The sequence below is a fragment of the Belonocnema kinseyi genome, chromosome 3 (assembly GCF_010883055.1).
Source record: "Belonocnema kinseyi isolate 2016_QV_RU_SX_M_011 chromosome 3, B_treatae_v1, whole genome shotgun sequence".
Taxonomy (NCBI): Eukaryota; Metazoa; Arthropoda; class Insecta; order Hymenoptera; family Cynipidae; genus Belonocnema; species Belonocnema kinseyi.
Window position 1 is genome coordinate 57,870,212 of NC_046659.1, and position 20,739 is coordinate 57,890,950.

The following is a 20,739-nucleotide window of genomic DNA, read 5'->3' on the forward strand; positions in this document are numbered from 1 at the left end:
TTCAATTCAACGGAAAAAATAAAATTATATATATTTTGTAGTTGAAACAAAAATAGAGTTTACGTGTTTCGCTAAAATAATTTTTTTTTAAATTAATGGGGGTAGCTACCCCTAAATTCTTTTTATCTAATGTCTATGATAATATATACTTTCGATAAATAAAAAATTGGGAATTTTGTTTTATAACGATGGATGTAAAATAGAGTCCATCCAACATGAATAAAAAATTACACGGGGGTAAAGCACCCCCAAGTTATATATAAAATAGCAAAATTAGTCTAAAATTGAGCAAAAAAAATCCGAAAAAATATGTGTTGTATACAAAAAAGAGGTTAATGGTATTTAGGTATTTTTGAGCGAAAAACAGAACTGAAGAGGGTAACTACCCCTAAATTGTTTCGCATTATTAACCTTTCTAATTAAATTTTGTGCACATTATTTTCTGAGTTTTTTTAATATTAATTTTAATGCGATCTGTTGTAAATGAATCACCTTTTTTCGCAGATAAAATTTGTCACAGAATGTACAATAATATATTATTGTGCATTCTGTGGTAAATTTTATCTTGCGAAAAAAACAAGGAGATTTAAACCCTAATTCCCTAACAATTATTTTAGGGAAGTGTTTTTTTTACACTGATACTTTGCCTAACCCAAAGAAGCAAAGAATAATCAACTTCACAGAATTCGCAGAATGAACCAAAAATTACCAAACAGAACGGTAAGTTAACCAATAAATGTTCCAATTTCGATATTATACATGAAAAGTCTGAATAGGAGAAGGTGCCCTGCCTTGGACCATTTTGCTTTTCCAAATTTTTTGTAAGTACATATTGATTACATTTCAAAAATTGACAATAACATTTCGACAGGGTGGCCGCTCGACTATGTATAGAAATTTTTTTTTATAGATTTTTATCCACATCATTACATAAAAAAATATTTTTTAAATATTTTAACATTCAATGTTTCTTTTAAATAAAACTTTTCAACCTTTCTACAGGTTTGAAAATGAAGGTGAATCCTTTGAATGCTATAAATTTACTGCTTGCTACATTGTAAACATTAAATTTAAAAGAAACTCCAATAAACATTTCGGACATTGAAATGAAAGAACATTTGGCATCATAGAGAGTGATGTTTAACACCATATTCTTGATCCGCCTTTTCACCTACGGATGGATGCACAAAAGGTAAGGAAGAAATATCATATGACTATAAATTAAGAGCAGTCGAATATTGGAGAATTGGAAAGAAGAAAAATTTTAGTCTTGAGAGTGTTCAGAAAAAATTCAGAAAAGTTCTTTCAGTAAAACGATTAAGACGTTGGGCCCATACTCTTCATAAAGGCGGTAGTTATAGAGAAAAAGTTGCTAGGATATATGACATTACATTAGAGAATTTCAAAAAAGCAGTTGATAATAGGCTTATTATTCATGATAAAGACATAGCGAGGTGAGCATTACAAGCACAACAAGAAATTGGCCATAAAGATTTTCGCTGCCGCGCTTCTCGAGCATGGCTTGCTAAATTTAAAAGCAAACAACGAATTGTTTCCAGAAAAGTCAACCGGTTTGTTACCAGAAAGACATTGGAAAATGTCAACGAGTTAAAAACGAAGGCAGATGAATTTGTCGCCAGTGTGAAGCAAGAGATAGCGAATGTTGGAGTACAGAATGTTCATAATTCGGATAGAAGTGGCTTTCAATTGAAAATTCATTCGGGAGAACTTTAGCTGTTGAAGGAGGAAAAAGATGGAATGCGTTGTCCAGTCTATTCCATCCACTACCCATAGTTACACTATCAAACCACTGATATCTGCTGACAGGAAACTTCTTTCACCTCTAACCAAACGGAAAATTTGGACCAGTAGTAGAAGACAATCTGTTCAGGCCCGAAAATGTTCATATAGAAGCATCAAAATCTGGGAAACTTACCTCAGGTATCAGCACATTATCTACTTCTATTAAAAATTGTATAAAAGCAATGATAATTGCTTTTATTATTTGCACATCACTTCAAGATTTGGTTGCAGGATATTTATTTTACAAGTGTAGGACCAAATAGCATTTTACTCCTTTTGCCAACTGTAGTAGAAGAAGCAACACCCTCCGATAAAATTGTAAATTTTAAAATGATTCCAACAGGAACAAAAGGAAAAATTTAACCTTTAGAGGTATTTGGGTTTAGAGTTTTGAAAAATTATTTGCGTCACTTTTACGATTCTGTTATTTTGATGAATTACGATATCAATTTACATATCGGGAATAATATTATTAAGCTTTAGTCTTTGGTGCATAATTAATTAAGCTCGCCAAGATATACTGATTATTTTTCGCTCAAAAATACGGATTTTTCGGATTTTTTTGTTCAATTTTAGACTTATTTTGCTATTCTATATATAATTAGGTGGTGGTTTACCCCCGTGTAATTTTTTAATTTATTTTGGATGGACTATATTTTACATCCATCGTTTTAAAATAAATTTCCCAATTTTTTTATGTATCGAAAGTATATATCATCATAGACATAAGATAAAAAGAGTTTGGAGGTAGCTACCACCATTAATTTTTTTTAAACTTATTTTGGCGAAATACGTAAACTTTATTTTTGTCTTAACTACAAAATATATGTTTTTACAATTTTTTCCGTTGAATTGAAAAATTTCCGGCACAACTTTAAAAATATGTAGGGGTGGTTTACCTCATCAATATATGTTTTTTTTAGTAAATTACTTTATTCATCTCTTATCACGAGGAAACTTTTCCAGTAGATTTGATCGAAATCAATTTAGCTTTTATATACGATACTATAGGTACAATCGACTACAACATATTTAAGGGAGAATCAGATCGGCGAGGTACACCTGAAAGACTTTTCTTGTAAGTAAAACGGACCTTCAAATCGTTAGTCGACTAGTGTTCGCAGTTGCGTAAACATCTAACCACTTACGCGTTGCGTTTAATGATGACGAACCACACCGAACAAAGAGTGTGCATTGCATTTTCCCAAAAACTTAGTCATTTATTTTCGGAAACAATTTTTAATCATTGGAGCTTGTTCAGCAATTTCTGGTGAAAGATGGCCTTACGCAAATTCGACAGCTCTCATTCAGACTTCAACGGCATCTTAATGGTTTTTGGCTGTTTCCGAAATTAAAGTATCCTCTAAAAGAAAAAATATGTCAAATCGCAGAGAAAATAAAATACAATGCGACGAAGCAGCTGTTAGTAGACCTTTGACTGATTTGTTGTTTTTTATATAATAAAAAAAGTTGTCTCATATAAACATGATAAGTGATATATTTTGAAAATTTACAAATAGGGACTTAGGTATTGCTAGATCGTAAGAGTAGGTACATATAAGGTTTCTCAGTGGTATTCCTATTACCAATAAAGTGTTTCTCATGAAAGCAGATTAAACCATTTATTTGGAACAGCATAAATCGGCACTTGTAGGTTATAAAAGGTTTCATGATAAGTTGATCGATGCGTCTCGAACACGCGAACAAATAAATCAGTTATAGTGCGGTTTTATTTGGAATATAGAAACAGTTTCACATTTTTTAGATCTATGAACACAACAGAAAGATTTTTAATTCGTGGAACCAACTAAAAATTTTAACAGCCCTTATATTGAAATGTGTCAAAATGTAGGTTTTTACAAAACTCCCTTTATGAGAAAGCTGTTAAGAAAAAATTGCAAAATGTGCAGAAAATATCACTTAGATTGCTCTTTTTTCAATATTTTAAATATATTTCATTCTTCAAGATGATCCGGCGTCGAAATTGCTGTATAAAAAGGGCAAATGTTGAACAGCGTGTCATTTTCGACGATTACGTTTAATTACCATTCATGAGTTAAACGGCTTACGCTGCATTTTTGGTCGACGATCTTCCTCGCTCGCGAATTTTCGCGCTAGAATAAATTGCGGAAGTGCTGATACGGGCACGATTGCCGAATCGAATCAAAAGCTTGTCTAAGTCAACCATTTCCCTCTATTACGTCTTCTCATCTCTCTCACTGTCTCTCGCACTTCGTCGTCACCAGACGAGCTGAAAAATGACAGCAGTCTGTCTATTCGGGACCAATGAGTTGGCCTTATCAGCCTCTTTCCCGGCAGGCACCTCTTCTTTTTTTCTATCAAGGGGCTGAAAAAAGGTGCCAATCTCCTATCTTCGATATCACCTCTGCCCAATGGTGGTAGACTGATGACGAAAAACAAGGATGAGGGTGGATAAATCTCGCTTTTTGCCATCGCTCATCAAACGGAGATTAAATTGACTTAATGTATGCTTATATCCCTTGATTAGGGAATAAATCCATCAACATTACCTTTGCAAAGTTGGAAGAAAATTTTATCCTTTGAGAAATATCTAAATTTAGAAACTTATTGTATGTTAAAATGTGTAAATCACTGAATTATTATTAAATTACTATGTATTAGTAAATAAATTATAGCTATGCAAATAAATTCCTCTTTTTATATTAAAAGACCTATATTTTTGAAATTCTTAGAGTAAAAACTCAAATCGCAAGAATAAAGTATTACAAAATAAGATCGGAAAGCGCATTCAAGAAAGCGTTATGCCGACTACGAATGCCAGGGATCACGAATAGCTATTGAAGAACCGGATCCGAGTTAGGAGCTAGAGGACTGGGGTCAAAAGTGAAAGATTAGAGGGGACATATATCAGAGCTTAATAAGTCTATTATCAGAGGGCAATAGGTCAATGGTCGTGGGTCAAGAACTGAAATTTCGAAGCTCAATGGTGAAGATGTATTCTATATATACTGGTGTGGTCATGATTTTTAAGCTTTTAAGATGTTGTACATCATATCACGAGAAATATCATGTCACGAGAAAAAGATAAAAACTAAGTTGTCAACTAAATATTATAGGTTAATTGGGGGAAATCCAAGATGCCTACATTCCCAGAGCCAAACAGTACACTCCAAGTCCCATATAATCACAGTTTCGGGGATTTTATTGAATTTTTATAGTCTCGGCATGGTTAGCCCCAAGTCGGCGCTAGCTTTTCTCAAGACGAACTTTTTTTGACTCAGAAATGAGAATGAAATTAATAAATAGAAAATTTGAAATTATTAGAATAGTTATTTTTAATTAAGCAATTCAAAATCTGTGAGTTTGAAAGAGTGTAACGCTGAAAAAATTTATGAAACAAAATTAAAATTGTAATATTTTATAAGACAATTTTCTATTTATGACAGTCAGATTCACCCCTTTTGTCAGGCCAGGTATACACTCGAAGTTATAAACCGCTCGCCTTAGAGTCATAAAAATTCGACTTAAGGCATCAATATATGTCTTCAAGATATATAAACATGTATCCAAGACATAAATTAAAGCCGGACACCTTCTCAAAACTGATACATGCTGAAGTCGAATTTGTCCACTTCCGCATGTCTTGATTGGGAGCAATTCAAGTCGAAACCAAGTCGAAGAACTTTTACTCGGGCTGCTAGTGTTTTTTAACCAAGATTTGCAACTGTCTATCTCCCTGTCCAATAAAAAACTGCCTGGTCCAGCAGTTTCTAGGAATTGGTAAACTGGATGGGCTTCTATGGAACCACTTCTGTATTACCTATTACATGAGAAAAAATTTAATACTTTAAGAACATAAAGAAAACTTCTAAACATGAATGTATCTTGACATTATTTCAATTTTTTATAGTATTCAATTAAATAATAAAATTAATTTAAAAAATTGTAATGACTTCAATATATACCTAATTAGCTTTTTAGAAATTGAAAGTAATAAATGAATACACTCGCAGTGAAAATATGTTTTTTTTTCAAAATGATAAAAAGAAATTTAGTTTCGTACAATGAAATTTTCATTATGGCTTTAACCCTCAGCATACCGAAATCTTATCAGCTGACGTCACAACATGAGATACGTATACGGATAATGTTTAAAGATGCCCGTGCCGATATAAAGTTTTACATGTAATTTACATGACAAAAATTGGGTCAAACTTTGAAATTGTGATAACCGTGTCAAATATAATTGAAATATATCACCAACCCAAGAAGTGGTATTTTTTGGCACACTGAAAATAAAAATCATGTGAAAAATGTAAAACATTAAAAAATATATAATTTTAGCCATCTTAGTATTTGAAAAATTTACTTTTTACGTATTTTGCAACTAAATTACGCAAAATTGGTCAAAATGTGAAGTTTATAAATAATCAATTATTAGTATGTGCAATACCTGAATGTTATAAAAACAAAATAACAGACTACTATTTCATATGAATTTATACATTTTTTATTTTGACTAAAGTTTGTGAACTTTTGTTGGAAAATACCAAAACAATTCATTTTAAAACAGTCAGATACGAGTTTAAATTTGTTTAAAGTTATCAATTTGTTTCAGTCTGCCTAAAGCAGCCGCTTCTTAATTGTGCGTTAGATTTCTGTTATATTTGAACAAATTATAACAAGTTTAGGATTGAATTGACTTTTTCCCATGCATATTACATACGAAATCTTAAATTGTTGGGAACAGCTCAAAATATTATCCGATTGAATTCAAATTTGTTCGGCATGTTTTTCTCATGATACCTTACGAAATTGTACATGCACTGTGTGCAACATTTTTTACATTCTCATCAGAGAAGGTGTTATATTTGTGTAATATTTGATCTTCTCTCCCGGTTTTGAGAAAAGTTCCCGTTTTGAGACCGGCTGAATCCGAAAACAGGTTTTTCCGCATGGTCTGTCAATATGTATGTGTACATGTGTGTCTACAGATTTTTAGTTTGTAAGCACGATAACTTTTTAAAATATTCACTGATTGGATTGGCCTTTCGTATACTCTTCAATTGTCCTAAATTAAAGTTCCAGTTCATTAGCCAGCTATTTGGGATAAAAATTCAAAACGTTAGAATATTTTTAAAATGGTTGAAACCAACTTTTTCATGGTTAAAAAATTCGATGTACAGTTATTATTAATAATGAAAAAGACGAATAATTTATTTCAGGACTTTTTTTAATAAAAAAATGCCGGAGTTCTAGCAATCACAAAATCCCGAAAAACAAATAAAACTAAAGATTTGAAGCTAACAAACGCACGATATAAAAAGAGTCAGAAAAAGAAAAACCACTAAAAATAAATTAATTAAATTTTTTGAAAAACGAAGCATGCTACGAAAAAAAAGCAAAAGGTGTTCAGCTAAAAAAGAGCTACAAATTTGTATGGATTATTTTTTGATAGAATGCATAGTTTTTGTTTTACTCGTAAAAAATAACACTGAAAATAAACAAATTTAATTTATGGAAAAAGACGAAAGCTGCAATGATAAAATGTTTAATACCAATTTTTTAAAGGGGATGCGCGTGTATTTTAATTATAAAAATAAGACAATGAAAATACTTTTATGGTAATAGTAATGCATCTTATGAATTGTAATAATATATATTAATGGAAATAATGCACACTTTTCAGGGTAGCTACAAATAGAATACAATGCAAAATAAGAAACGAATGTAATCATGAAAAATTAAATTTGTTCTTTATTTTGCAATATCTGAATAAACAGCCCGACACTGAGGTACAGAAATAAATATAACATACAATTAATATACATATTATCGAGTGCGAAGCGCAAGAACCAACGAGCGCACAAACTAGCAGGGGAAGCCAGCTGTGCGCGTAGCGCTTATATGCTCGCGCAGCCCGCGCAGCAGGCAGATTGTTAAGAGAATGTTATCCCACGCAACAAGGAACATCTTAATATACACGGTGGAAGGTTTCGAAATTGATAATATTAACCTAAGGACCGAAATTATAGTAAAATGTTGAGCATGTGAAAAATTGAAGCAAATAATCCTTTTTAAGCTTCACATCATAAAATTTCCCAAATGTGCACTTCAATCTGATAACATTTTCAAGTGAACGAGTGGCTGATGAAAAGGTGAAGAGAATTAAATATGACAGAGCTAAAGACAGCATCAAAGGCGATAAGAGGATGAAATTCGAATTACCACTCCCCCATCTTTCTTTTTGTCTTAACTCTCGTACGCGAAGTCTTGCACTTATTTCCTGGCTTATCGGCTCAGATCTCATAAATTTCGCGGAAAACGCGATTAAGCAGCCCCCCGACTCGTCCAATCTAAGTATTCAAATGAGCGAACCGACTTGCACCCTTACGTCGTCGACCCTATAGCTTTTTACAATCGTCCCCTTCTCCTACTTTCCTCTAAAGCGTGTAACATGAAGAAAGTTGAAAGTCCGAAGGAACGGGAAACCTGGGTGCGTATATTACCGCTGTAAAACGAAAAACCCCACCTTATTCGCTCGTTCATAATCCTTTTGGTTCAAAAGTCGATCGGCGACGATGAAATCCTCTATGCATTGTGCGTAAATTTATCCCCCAAAACGGCAAACTTTCCATGCCGCGAGTTCTCTTACCTCGTTAATCAATGAAAACCGGAGCCACAAGTATAGAATGGTTATCGTGTGGCCGTTGCCAATAAAAAGCCACTTAAGCCCCATTATTATTTTTTATGAAATCCAATGAAACTGTAGCGAATTCAAGTTTACGAGGCCCATTCTTGAAAATTAAACTGAGCTTAAGAAGAAAGTGGAAACTGATATACATATAATCATAACAAACTGTCTTTTTTATTCCAGGAACTTTCGAATTATAAATATCAATTTGGTTATTACAAAAGCATGATTATAATTTTTCAATAGCTTAAGATTTTCAAAATATGTTTATCAATGTTTTTATTTGGTGGAGTAGCATTATTCGCGATACAGCGTACGGGAATTATTGGCTGGTAAATTAATACATAATTTAAATTCATTTAGAAACTTGAATAATGTCTTTAAATTTTTTGGAATTGTGATTTTTTATAAGAAATAATTCCTGTTATTCATAATTTTCTATTTGCGCGAAAATTAATTGATATCCATGTGTACAAATTATTGATCCACTCTTTCGAATAAAATTTTCCTTCCCTAGAACGAACATGCTTCTAACTAGAATTTTCAAATAACTATGAATCCTTTTAATCAGATATTCCAAAATTTTTAACGACATGCACTTGAAATTGATTAATAGGTATTTTATTTTGAGGTTTCCTAATTTTTAAGAATTCTCAATCTTAAGACCACTGTACTGTACACTTGCAAAAATGATAACAGTTGTGCAATTGTAATAATTCGAACGGCTCCAATGCAAAGAGCTTAAGTTCTGATACAGTCTGTATACAGCATTAACTCACGTTTGGCTCGTATACCACTCGAAGTCATTTTTTTCGACTTTGAGTTTTTAGGTTAGCATTATTAAATAGATTATTTTGCGTCGTCTGATAAAATATTAGACACTTCTGTACAATATTAAAGCAGAACATAATATAAACAACGAAATTTTTTACTTTCTCACTTTCATACACTGTTAAAAATGTTTACAGTTCTACCACACATCTAACACATTTCTACAATACAAGCGTAAAGTAAAATTGCAACCATGGTAGTGAAATGACTAAATTACAATACAGGTATTGTAAGTGTTGCAAATCGTGAAGTCATCGTCCAGCATTCCAATACATGTATTAGAGCGTTTGTAAGACGAAAATTGTACACAAGAAATTACCAACAGTCAAAATTACGTAAGATGGTGAGTCAACGATCCGGGTTCACCGGGTCGAGCACCAGGTAGTTTAATACGTATTCTACGAGAACTTAAAAAATTTTAATTTCTTGAATAATGAAGACAGTTCCAAATTCAGATTGTTTCAACAGCCAAAATAACAAAAAATTGTGAGTTGACGATCCGGGTGCACTAAGTCGAGCACCACGTAGTTTAATACGTATTCGACGAGAATTTTTTCAAAATTTAGATTGTTCAAACAGACAAAGTCACTAAAAATAGTCAGCCGACGATCCGGGTGCACCGGGTCGAGCACCAGGTAGTTTAATGCTTATTCTACGCGAACTTTTTAAAAATTTAAATTTTGTGAATAATGAAAATAGTTCCAAATGGTTAGTCGACGACCCGGGTGCACCAGGTCGCGCCCCAGATAGTTTCGCACGTATTCTACAAGAACTAATTTAGAATTTAGTTTGATCCAACAGCCAAAATTATTAAAAATTGTGAGTCGACGATCCGGGTGCATCAGATCGAGCACCAGGTAGTACAATACGTATTCTAAGAGAACTTCAAAAAAATGTAAATTTTGTGAATAATGAAAAAAAAATGCAAATAGTTAGTCGACGACTCGGGTGCACCAGGTCGCGCCCCAGGTCGACTCTAATTTTTAGTAATTTTTGCTGTTGGAATAATCTTAATTTTGAAAAAGTTCTCGTGAAATACGTGCTAAACTACCCGAAGAGCGATCTGGTTCACTCGAATCGTCGAATGACCATTTAGAATTGTTTTCATCATTGACGAAATTTAAATTCTTAAAAAAGTTCTCGTATAATACGTATTATAATATCTGGTACTCGATCTGGTGCACCCGGATCGTCGACTCACAATTTTTAGCAATTTTAGCTGTTGAAACAATCTAAATTTTGAAAAAGTTCTCGTAGAATACGTACTAAGATACTTGAGGCGCGACCTGGTGCCCCCGGGTCGTTAAATCATTATTTGGAATTGCTTTAATTATTGACGAAATTAGAAAAATTTAAAAGTTCTCGTAGAAAATGTTTTAAACTACGTTGTTGTCGATCTGGAGCACCCGAATCATCGACATACAATTTTTAGTAATTTTAGCTGTTGAAACAATCTAAATTTTGAAAAAGTTCTTTTAGAAAACGTGCCAAGATACCTGGGGCGCGACCTGGTGCACCCGAGCCGTCGGCTGAACATTTAGAATTGTTTTCATTATTGACTAAATTAAAATTCTTAAAAAAGTTCTCGTAGAAAACGTATTATACTACCTGGTGCTTGATCTGGTGCACCCGGATCGTCGGCTCAAATTTTTGGTAATTTTAGCTGTTGAAACAATCTAAATGTTAAAAAAGTTCTCGTAGAATACGTACTAAGATACCTGGGGCGCGACCTGGTGCTCCCGGGTCGTCGAATCACCATTTGGAATTGTTTTTATTATTAACGAAAATTAAATTTTTTTAAAGTTCTCGTAGAAAACGTTTTAAACTACCTTGTGTTCGACCTGGAGCACCCGGATCGTCGACACATAATTTTTAGTAATTTTGGCTGTTGAAACAATCCAAATTTTGAAAAAATTCTCGTAGAACACGTGCTAAGATACCTGGGGGGCGACTTCGTGCACCCGAGTCGTCGACTGACCATTTGGAATTGTTTTCATTATTCACCAAATTTAAATGTTTTTAAATTTCTCGTAGAATACGTATTATACTACCTGGTGCTCGCTCTGGTGCAAACTTTTTTCACGCGGGCAGAAATTTGTTTGCCAGGAACAAGTGTTCTCAGAAATGTTTTAAATTTGTTGTTCTAATTTTTCTCTTCAACAGGCGTCGAGATATCCAGCTACTAGTGTTGTATTATAAAATTCCAAAACATGTAAGGTAGCATAACAATGCCAGAATTTGGCAACTACAACATTGTATATTGCAGCGTTACCTTACGTTTCGGAAATAAACTCCCAATACATGTAGTGGAAGTTTCCAACAGAAATTTTTAACAGTTAGCTATACTGCTCTAACTCAAGTCGTTATTACACCATTAAGCCATTTGCCTTTTGGGATAGACATGACTCACTCGGTGAGGAAAGGAGTAATCTGGGGAAGGGATAGAGAATTTTCAGATTGATCCAGAATTCTCGTATTATTTAAGTGAATAACACGTTCGTTCGGCAACACTGTTCCGACCCGGGTTGCTGATCAATCTCTCTAGCAATCACCCCAAGTGAAGATCCTCACAAAGTCGTTATGTAAGGTTCCCCACTTGGGTGCATTAGTGGCCAAGGTCTTTTGTTTCAGCTCTACTGACACTCTTTTTGTTAACTATTTGCTGCCATACTTTCTGTCCTGGCATACTTCTCTAGCTTCTTTTATGTCCATGCATTTTTTCATGCAGACCCTTGTGTTTCTGTGACTTCTTATGTCTCTTCTAACTAGGGTCTCATTCACACATTCTAACCATTCTTTCCGCGGTCTACCTCTGTTCACGTTGACATTTACTTTACCTTGATACACTTGTTTCGTTAGTCGTTCATTTAGCATTCTGTCAACATGCCCGAACCAACTTATTCGATTTCTTCCCCATGTGTCTACTAGCCTCTCTTCTGCATCACATTCTTTTAGAATTATCTCGTTACTTACTTTGTCCATCAGGGGTTTCCCGCATATTATGCGCATGCATCTCATGTCAATTGCGTTAATTTTACTTTTATTTTTTTCTTGATAAGTCCATGTCTCGCTACCGTATAGTACAGTCGGTACAAATGTAGAATTATATATTGTCATTTCAGCTTTATTTGATATATTTTTACTTCTGATAAGGGGATCTGCTCTACCAATAACCTTTTTATCTTCGTTTATGCGTCTATCTAATTCCTCATCTATCTTCCCGTCTCTAGTAAATAAGCTACCAAGGTATACGAACTTATCAACTTGTTCAATTCTCTCATCATTTAATAAAATAGTGCATAATGTTTTCTCACTCTTTCCTTCGAACACCATAGTTTTTGTTTTATTTGCGTTACTCTTGAGGCCCATGCTCTTCATGCTTGCATTCAGTTTATTCAACATTCTTTGTAAGTCTTGCTGTAATTCGAGAAATGTCTGAAATCATCCATATGTTATAAAAAATGTCGTATGCGCCATGGGGAGAGGGATTTTTTCGACTTGTGTACGTTTTCAATACTCGTCTCTGACTCTCGCTACGCACTCGCCTACGACTCGTACTGAAAACATACAATCGTCGAAAAAGTGCCTCTTCGCCCCCTAGATGTCAACCTCCCCCTATTGTCAACAGACGCTGAAATCTTACCATATCTACTCAAAGCTCTACTATTCAGCTTTGCATTAAGTACCCCATTTACTATTTTATCTTTTTTTCAGAAAAATGCAGCCATGTAGGAAAAAATAATTTTAAAAATCTAAATTTCTTTTCATTTTGTTGTAAAAATATTTATATATATATAATATTTATTTATTTATATTTTAGAAATATAAAATAAATAGAGATTAAATTTGTTTTTTAAATACTGATTTTATCATTTTGAAAATAAATGTTCTGCAAAAATTGACGAGTTCGAAAATCCATGTAATAGCAGGGAGTTTTAAATGCTTTAAAGCCTGGGTTTTTTCATACTCAATGCTGTTTGCTGCATATCCAAATTGATCCAAAATTCAAATAAAGAATACAAATCTCATATATGTAGGAGGAGGGGGGAAGGGCTTTAAATTTGAATTTGAAAAATTGTGCTACAAAGACAGATATGGAGGAAGTACGATCACATTTGCTTTGCGCCGACACTGTCTTTCAAGTCCTCTTGAACACGGTGCATGATGAAGCCGATGGCAGGGTCCCAAAGAGAATTACCTAGTAGTCTTACGCTTTGCCAAGTAAAGTCTCTTCGATCCGCCTTGAAAGTTACTCGCTTTATCCAGTCTGTAACTGGGTCCATAAGAAAGACTCGAATTGACTCTTCGAAAAGAACCACACTAGTTGCATGATACATCAACTTTGCGTTTCTAAATCTTACCCACCCCCTCTTAATTTCTATTATAGTTATCATCAAAAAGTTGATCATTTCTACTATTAGGTTTTCAAATTAAGAACTTGCAGATCAAATTGCATATATATTTGTATGTAAAAGAAAATTATGAAGCTTTAGGCCAGCATTTAGAAGAAACTTTTTTTTACGCAACATTTATTAGCTTCAGGTTTCTGTAAAATATTTATTAGAGCGAAAAATTCATTTTTCTAGATTTTCTATAAATTTTAAATTTATAGAAGATAGGAAGAAAATGTGGCATTTTTGAGGAAGTCAAGTGAGTCAGGAAGCTTGAAGATGTGTGGTTTCGATTCAGAAAACACACTCGAGCTTAAGGAGATAAACCGCAATTCCCTAGCAGATTGTAAAATACAATATGCACTCTTAGAAGTGAGAATTAACACTTATTCTTTGCTTTTTAAAGAATTTATTAAAATTAAATATATTTTCAAAGATGTTCATATGAAATGAAAATATCGCTGTAAATACAAATTACTTTTTGATGTCATCCTTTGCCTTTTTTTCTTCAGTTTTAAGATAAAATTTGATTGCATGGACGTTTTGTAAGATGCATTGTGGCAAATAGGGCTTTGAAAGTGGAATGGAGGCTTGAAAGATTCCATTTTGTATTCAATAACTAAGCTGTCAAGCCAACTGGCGAGCTTCTATAACTCATACTGCATTTACTACTCACTCGCTTCCGAATCCATATAGATCGATCCATCACACGTGATGTTCAGAGATGGGTGTGAGTGTATGTCAAGTTGACTATCGTTAGGAATGCTCCCATGGTATTATTTCTTTGAGCTCTCGTTTATTTTTTATTTTATTAGTCAAATTGAATCGATTCTTCATAATAGTATTTAAAAAAATCATTTTTGTGATACAACATTCATTTTTTACCTAAAAATTCATTGAAGAATTTTGTTGATATCTCTTGAAACGCAAATGTTGGAAGTTTTAAAGTTTCGTTGTTACGAGATTTTCTGTGATTGAAAATGATACAATTTATCTGCATCTGCAATTTTAACTTATGGTCTCAGACTGCCAAGTTTCCGAAAAATTGAATAAAATTTGCAACTCTAATTAACTCTGACGATTCTTCTCTGACTATTTCTGATCTGACAAAATAATTTATTTCAGAAGTATAAACTATAAACAACAACAAAGACCTATATCAGAAATTTTACGACCCCATTTTAAAGATTTCTTTTGAGAACCGTGAAAAATTTCCATTGCTTTCAGTGACGTTTAATTTAATAAACATTTATGGTGTTTTCAGCAACGGTTTTAGTCCTTGAAAATTTTCAAGATTTAATAAACCATTTGTCTTAAAATGCTTGAATTATTAGCACCGAAATATGTATAATTGTATACTGCACAGAAATGAATCTGTCAATGATAACAAAGCCGTGTTTTTAATCTTCGTGGATTTCTTCCCACCATTTTTCAATATCTTTCTTTTTCATTGTTTCTAGAATATCCTAAAATTGAATATTAAAATATAGGACGTTGATCTAGATAAAAAGTGTCGAAATGATATTTTATCATGCATAGGAGTTTAAAAAATTTTAAAAATCCGCATTCATTTTGTTCTCTCGAAAACAATGAAGCTTTATAGATGGTGTTAACTTTACTAAAAAATGTTTTTTTTTTTATTATAACAATTTGATCCGACTTGGAGTAAAAAGTGTTATTTTAGGATTTAAAGTGTCCATTAATGTATATACGTAAATTTCAATTCTAGCAATTTCGATTAGGGCGTTCCAAGCATTACACCACAGCGAGGGTTTATGAGAGGAGCCGCACAGTGGTCGATTCTGGATTCAAGTGTTGATAACTTATGTGTAGTGTCAATTTTGATCCGATTTAAACCGTTATTTTTTATATACTTGTGAATACTTGTAGTTTTAAAAAACACAGCCAGAATAAAATTTTGATTTATCAGAACGCTGCCTAAGCTAAAAAACCACCGGAAATCATCATAGCCAGTGACCTAAAAATGCCCGTACTAATTTTGTTTAAATAATGAAAAAAGTAACAGACAAAATTCAAAAGTATTGTGTTTTCAATGCTGACATACATTGAAGAAGTTTTCATAGACTTGAGTAGCGTTAATTCGTGACCGGATATGATTCCTCTATTTGCACTTGTACGACGAAATTGTTTATAACGATTTTACGCTAATATAATGGCCTCGTCAAAAAAACGTAGAATTGATTGGTACTATTAGTTTTTTGAAAAGAGAAGTTTTTTCATTTCGCTGTACAGATGTTTAAACAATTTTTTGAAAAGAAATCAAAATGGAGAAACAAAAAATAGTGGTACTCTTTTTTTTACTTATTTTACAATTTCATTGTCATTTTGATGCCATCTATAACCGGCGCTCAGTACGGGCATTTTTAGGTCACTGGCTATGAGGACTTCCGGTGGTTTTTTAATTGAGGCAGCGTTCTGACGAATCGAAACCTAATTCTGGCTGTGTTTTTTAAAACTATAAGTATTAACAAGTATTTAAAAAACAGCGGTTCAAATCGGATCAAAATTGACACTACACATAAGTTATCAACACTTGAATCCAGAATCGGCCACTGTGAGCCGCAGGAAGAGGTACCGTCATCACTCGTGCATGACAAAAAAGTTGCATAGCGATAAATTACATTACCCTAACGGCCTAGCTGGTAAATGCATCATAGTTCGCAACATTACGTAATGGCTCTTATGTTTACGTTACGGTGTATTTTAATTCAAGTCAAGGTCAGAACCAAACCAGTACTACAATTAAAATTCGCGTCTGTTTGAATAGTGATATATTTATACTTATATCGAAAAAAAAGAAAATTAATAATGAAACAAAGCTTATATTATTTATTGCACCATTTTAAGCAGAAAAATTGTATTTTTCAGTGTCCACTGTCCCAGATCCAGAATTTGTCGACGAGATCGGGAATATAACAGTTCCAGCTGGACGGAGTGTGAAATTGGGTTGTACCGTCAAAGACTTAGGAACTTATAAGGTGAGCCGAATTTCCTTAAAATAATTTTAATTTAAATTTTATTGCAGTGTAATTCAAGACAATTGAAGAAAATTAGTGAGTAAGAATTTTATATTATTTAAAGTTTCTCACACTTGAAATTTCTATTTATTTGATAAAGAATTGCATTGAAGTAGTAAACTTTTTTTCTTGGATATAAAATTTATTCACTGCGATGCATATCGTGTTTGGATCGCTCTGCTATTCATTATAAAAAAATATGCTCGCTGCGCGGGCACATGCGTATTGCAAGCCGTGCGCACGGCGCTTCGCGCCAAGTTTGAGCGTGCCTAGGGGGCGCGAGTACGCTCTCGCGTTCTTTTTCATACGTTTAATGTATACACTTTGACTACATTTTCTCAAATATCATAAATATTAAAACTTAAATCGAAAACTGTGATTTAAACTACTCAGGAATTGCAGCCATAAATTGTAACTTAAATTTGTTTAGATTTGTTTTTAAAGAATGTTCTCAGAGCACCTACAGCCTTGACGATTACATATCTATTGCGATACTCGCGCTTCGCGCTCGATAAGTTGTGTCCAATTGATAAACTTCAGCAAGATAGTTTGTAAACCTTGTTCAAATCTACTAAAAACAACGCTTTAAACTTACGGATCTCTTAAAAACAAAAATTGCGTATTTTTGAAAATGATCCAACTTTTGCAACTTTTGTCTATTGAGAAATTTCATCAGAATAGTTTCGAAATACATATATTTTATATCTAGTAGAACTTTGGATTGGTATTTCTTAACCTACAAGATTTTTTTTACTTTTTTTTGAAAATTTTCAAAATGTTGAAAAGCATATAACTTTTGAAAATTTGATAGAGTTATAAATGTCATTAAGATAATTTGCAAGTCTTTTTGCGTGTACCAGAAAAATTGACAAAAATTTCTAAAACTTATGAACAAGGCTTATTCAAATTTTGAAAAAGCTTTAAGTTTCTTAATTTTTGTCTAATGGAAATAACTAATTTAAATGAAATTTCCTAATCTATCAGAAAAATATCTTTTTACTATTTTTCTGAACATTTTCAAAATTTGCAATAGTATATAACTTTCCTAATTTTCATCGAAATCGAAAATTTTATTCGGATAATTTGCAAGTTTTCTGCTCATCTATAAGAAAATTGGAAAAAAATTATCAGATTTTCAAAATGCTCTAAATTTTTTTATTTTGTTTGGAAATATCTGCCTAACCAACTTAATCTACATTCTGGGAACCTGAAGAAGAATATCAACGGTTGATTCGATTGGACAAATCCTCTGAAAGTTAGCATGGCTACAACATTAAGGTAACCATACGTACACTGAGAAACTTTGTACTGGAAAAATTACTAAATTAGGTTACAATCGAGGGACCAAGCCGATAATTCATATATTTTAATACAATAATCGTAAGCTATGCTATTTTTATATGAAATTTTCCTATTGATAATACGAAGTCTTAGTATTTTTTATAGTAAAATCCTAGATAGGATAAATTAGTAGAGACATAATTAAATTTTATAAAAAGAGTAGAAGTAATAAGTATCTAGAATAACATAAAAGACTAAATTTGCAAGAGGAATTTGTCTAATCTAAATTTGTCTGTAGGAATATGAATTATACTATGAAACTTTCTATTTCTTTGTACTATGGAGTAAGACAAATTCGGAAGATGGCTCTCGAGTATTAGTAAGTGACTTAGTGGGCAAGCCTAGCGATGGACCGAGTGCAGCCGAGCGTAAACGATGTCAGCCGACCAACGCTTTGCTGAAATTCCTTGAATTTATCAATCACTGAATCTGGTTTGATGCAAAGATCCCTATTACAATAAATTAGGATAATTCGAAAAATTACAATTGAAAAAAAAATTTTCCACAGAGAGCAAATAATTATTTTTTAACCTCGATATTAGGATATTTGATTGCGTTAAGATATAGTGTTTAGAATTTAAAAAAATGCTATTAATGTGAACAATTATAGAATAATTTAATGGAAATCAATGTAAGTGCTAACATTTACTTTATAAGGGCGATAAATTTCTGGATCACAGTATCTAGTTTAGTCGAATGGAATATCGCCATGCTGCCGCGTTGGAGACCCGTGTTCGATTCCCACCAGCTTTACTTTAGTCACATTTTTCTGTTTCAGCTTGTAATATAATATTCCTACATGTATATAATACTGTATCAACTTACATATAATCGCGTGTACTGTACAATTGCAATTTAAATAAACATAATAGTGTGAAAACGTTCAAAATCCCATAATAAATCAGTCTGCATTTACGTCGTATGCGCGTGCAAACTGATACGTATCGTAACATTCAACGCCACGCGGCACATGTTGGGTTTATTTTTTTCGTCTGCTAATTTGACTGCACCAATTTCTACTAAGTCGCGTAGTAAATCAGTGCGCCGGTCTCTCTCGACGTTACTATACCCCTTTGCAAATATTACAATCTTCTGTAGAAATAAATGTAACATTTTTAAATTTTACACCAATGAATTTTGTAGTTCGGCGTGTAATTACTAGTTATTACTCGGAGTAGTAAACATTACAAAAGTTCCACCTTTGGTTGTAGGTCTTTCCCGCATGAGTTGGAAAAGGGGTTCGTCTATCCTTGTAGAGCCCCGCATACAAAGATAAGGCTGCGTACCTTGAGAGGTCGCCTGATATCCCACATTTTTGTCAGCTGGTGCCGAAAATTTGATAACGAACATGTTTCGCTTCTCGAAGTCAAGAAGAACCATGTCTGGCCTCGAGTGTGCAACAGAAAAAATTGTCGAAAATATAAAGTTCCAGTATATGCGGCACTTCCCATTCTCGACAATTGACTCGAATTCCTAGGAGCATTTAGAGAAGTGATATTGAGATTAATGCTGTAAGAGTAACAGATATAGAAATAAAGTACTCTTAGTGCCGCATTGTGCCTTTGGGTGTAGGTCGTTCCCGCATGAGTTGGACAACTAGATAGTATGTGAGCTAAATGCTCGGGGTGTGCATGGCACGCCCTGCAGCTATTTTTGGGAATGTCTAGGCTCAAAATGTGGCCACGGTATGTTAAGCTGGAAATAACACCGTCTTGGCATGCCAAGATGAAACCTTCCGTACCAGACTTCAATCCGGGCGATTTAGGGAAAGCAAACGTTAGCTCACACGACTTTGACTGATCTTCCACATTTCTGTGGAAGATACCGTGCATCCTCTTATCGAGGAGTTGTTCACGAAAGATTTTCTCTTGTGCTTTCTTAATCCGGGCTTTCAGAAGCGATTACTCGAGATAGAAAATATTGTATGCATTTTGCTCACCCCCAATACTGAAGTTAAGTCCGAGTGTTTCAGCAGCCTCCTCCGCTGCTTTGTACAGAAACGCTCCTTAGCCCACTTATTCGAGATTCCGGACCATTTTAAGAAGAGGATCTCTTCCATTTTTGACTCTATTAGCTGTACCCAGAATAATCCTGTTTTTAAGACATTCAAGACTCAATATTCCGCGACCAGCTTGACGGCGTGCGATGTACAGTCGCGGAACGGAAGACTTAAGATACATGCTTTTGTTCATGTACCAGGTGTATACATATGAAACCGGTATTGCCATTTAGCGGCCAGTAGGCACACTTGTAGGCACTGTCGGAACTTACCATTTGCGCTAATTGGCGTATTGTCATCTGTCAACAATATCCAATACCAAACATTTCAAGTTTCATATGACATCGTGATTTTTTTCGCTCTTGAAAATGTCGAAATACGTGCCTTCAAACAACGATTTGCGGGGAGCATTAATTTTCTGTTTCCATTTGGGTAAATCGGCGATAGAATCTCATCGAATGCTTGTCGAAGCTTACGGAGAGCATGCTCTTGGTCGAACGCAGTGTAATGAGTGGTTTAATAAGTTCAAAAGTGGCAATTTTGATGTGAGAGACGCCTACCGCGGCAAACCACCGAAATCGTTTGAGGACGTCGAATTGCAGGCTTTGCTGGATGAAGACGATGGTCAGACGCAAAAACAGCTCGCAGAACAACGCTACC

General features: G+C 33.8%; 1 protein-coding gene across 1 annotated transcript in view; it reads left to right on the forward strand.

Annotated features, from left to right (window-relative positions):
- Positions 1 to 20,739, forward strand: part of LOC117169838 (lachesin-like) — a 516,863-nt gene that overhangs the window by 214,809 nt on the left and 281,315 nt on the right. Inside the window, exon 2 of the mRNA XM_033356346.1 lies at positions 16,591 to 16,700. Coding sequence (XP_033212237.1) covers positions 16,591 to 16,700 — 110 coding nt within the window. The remainder of the gene's footprint in view (positions 1 to 16,590; positions 16,701 to 20,739) is intronic.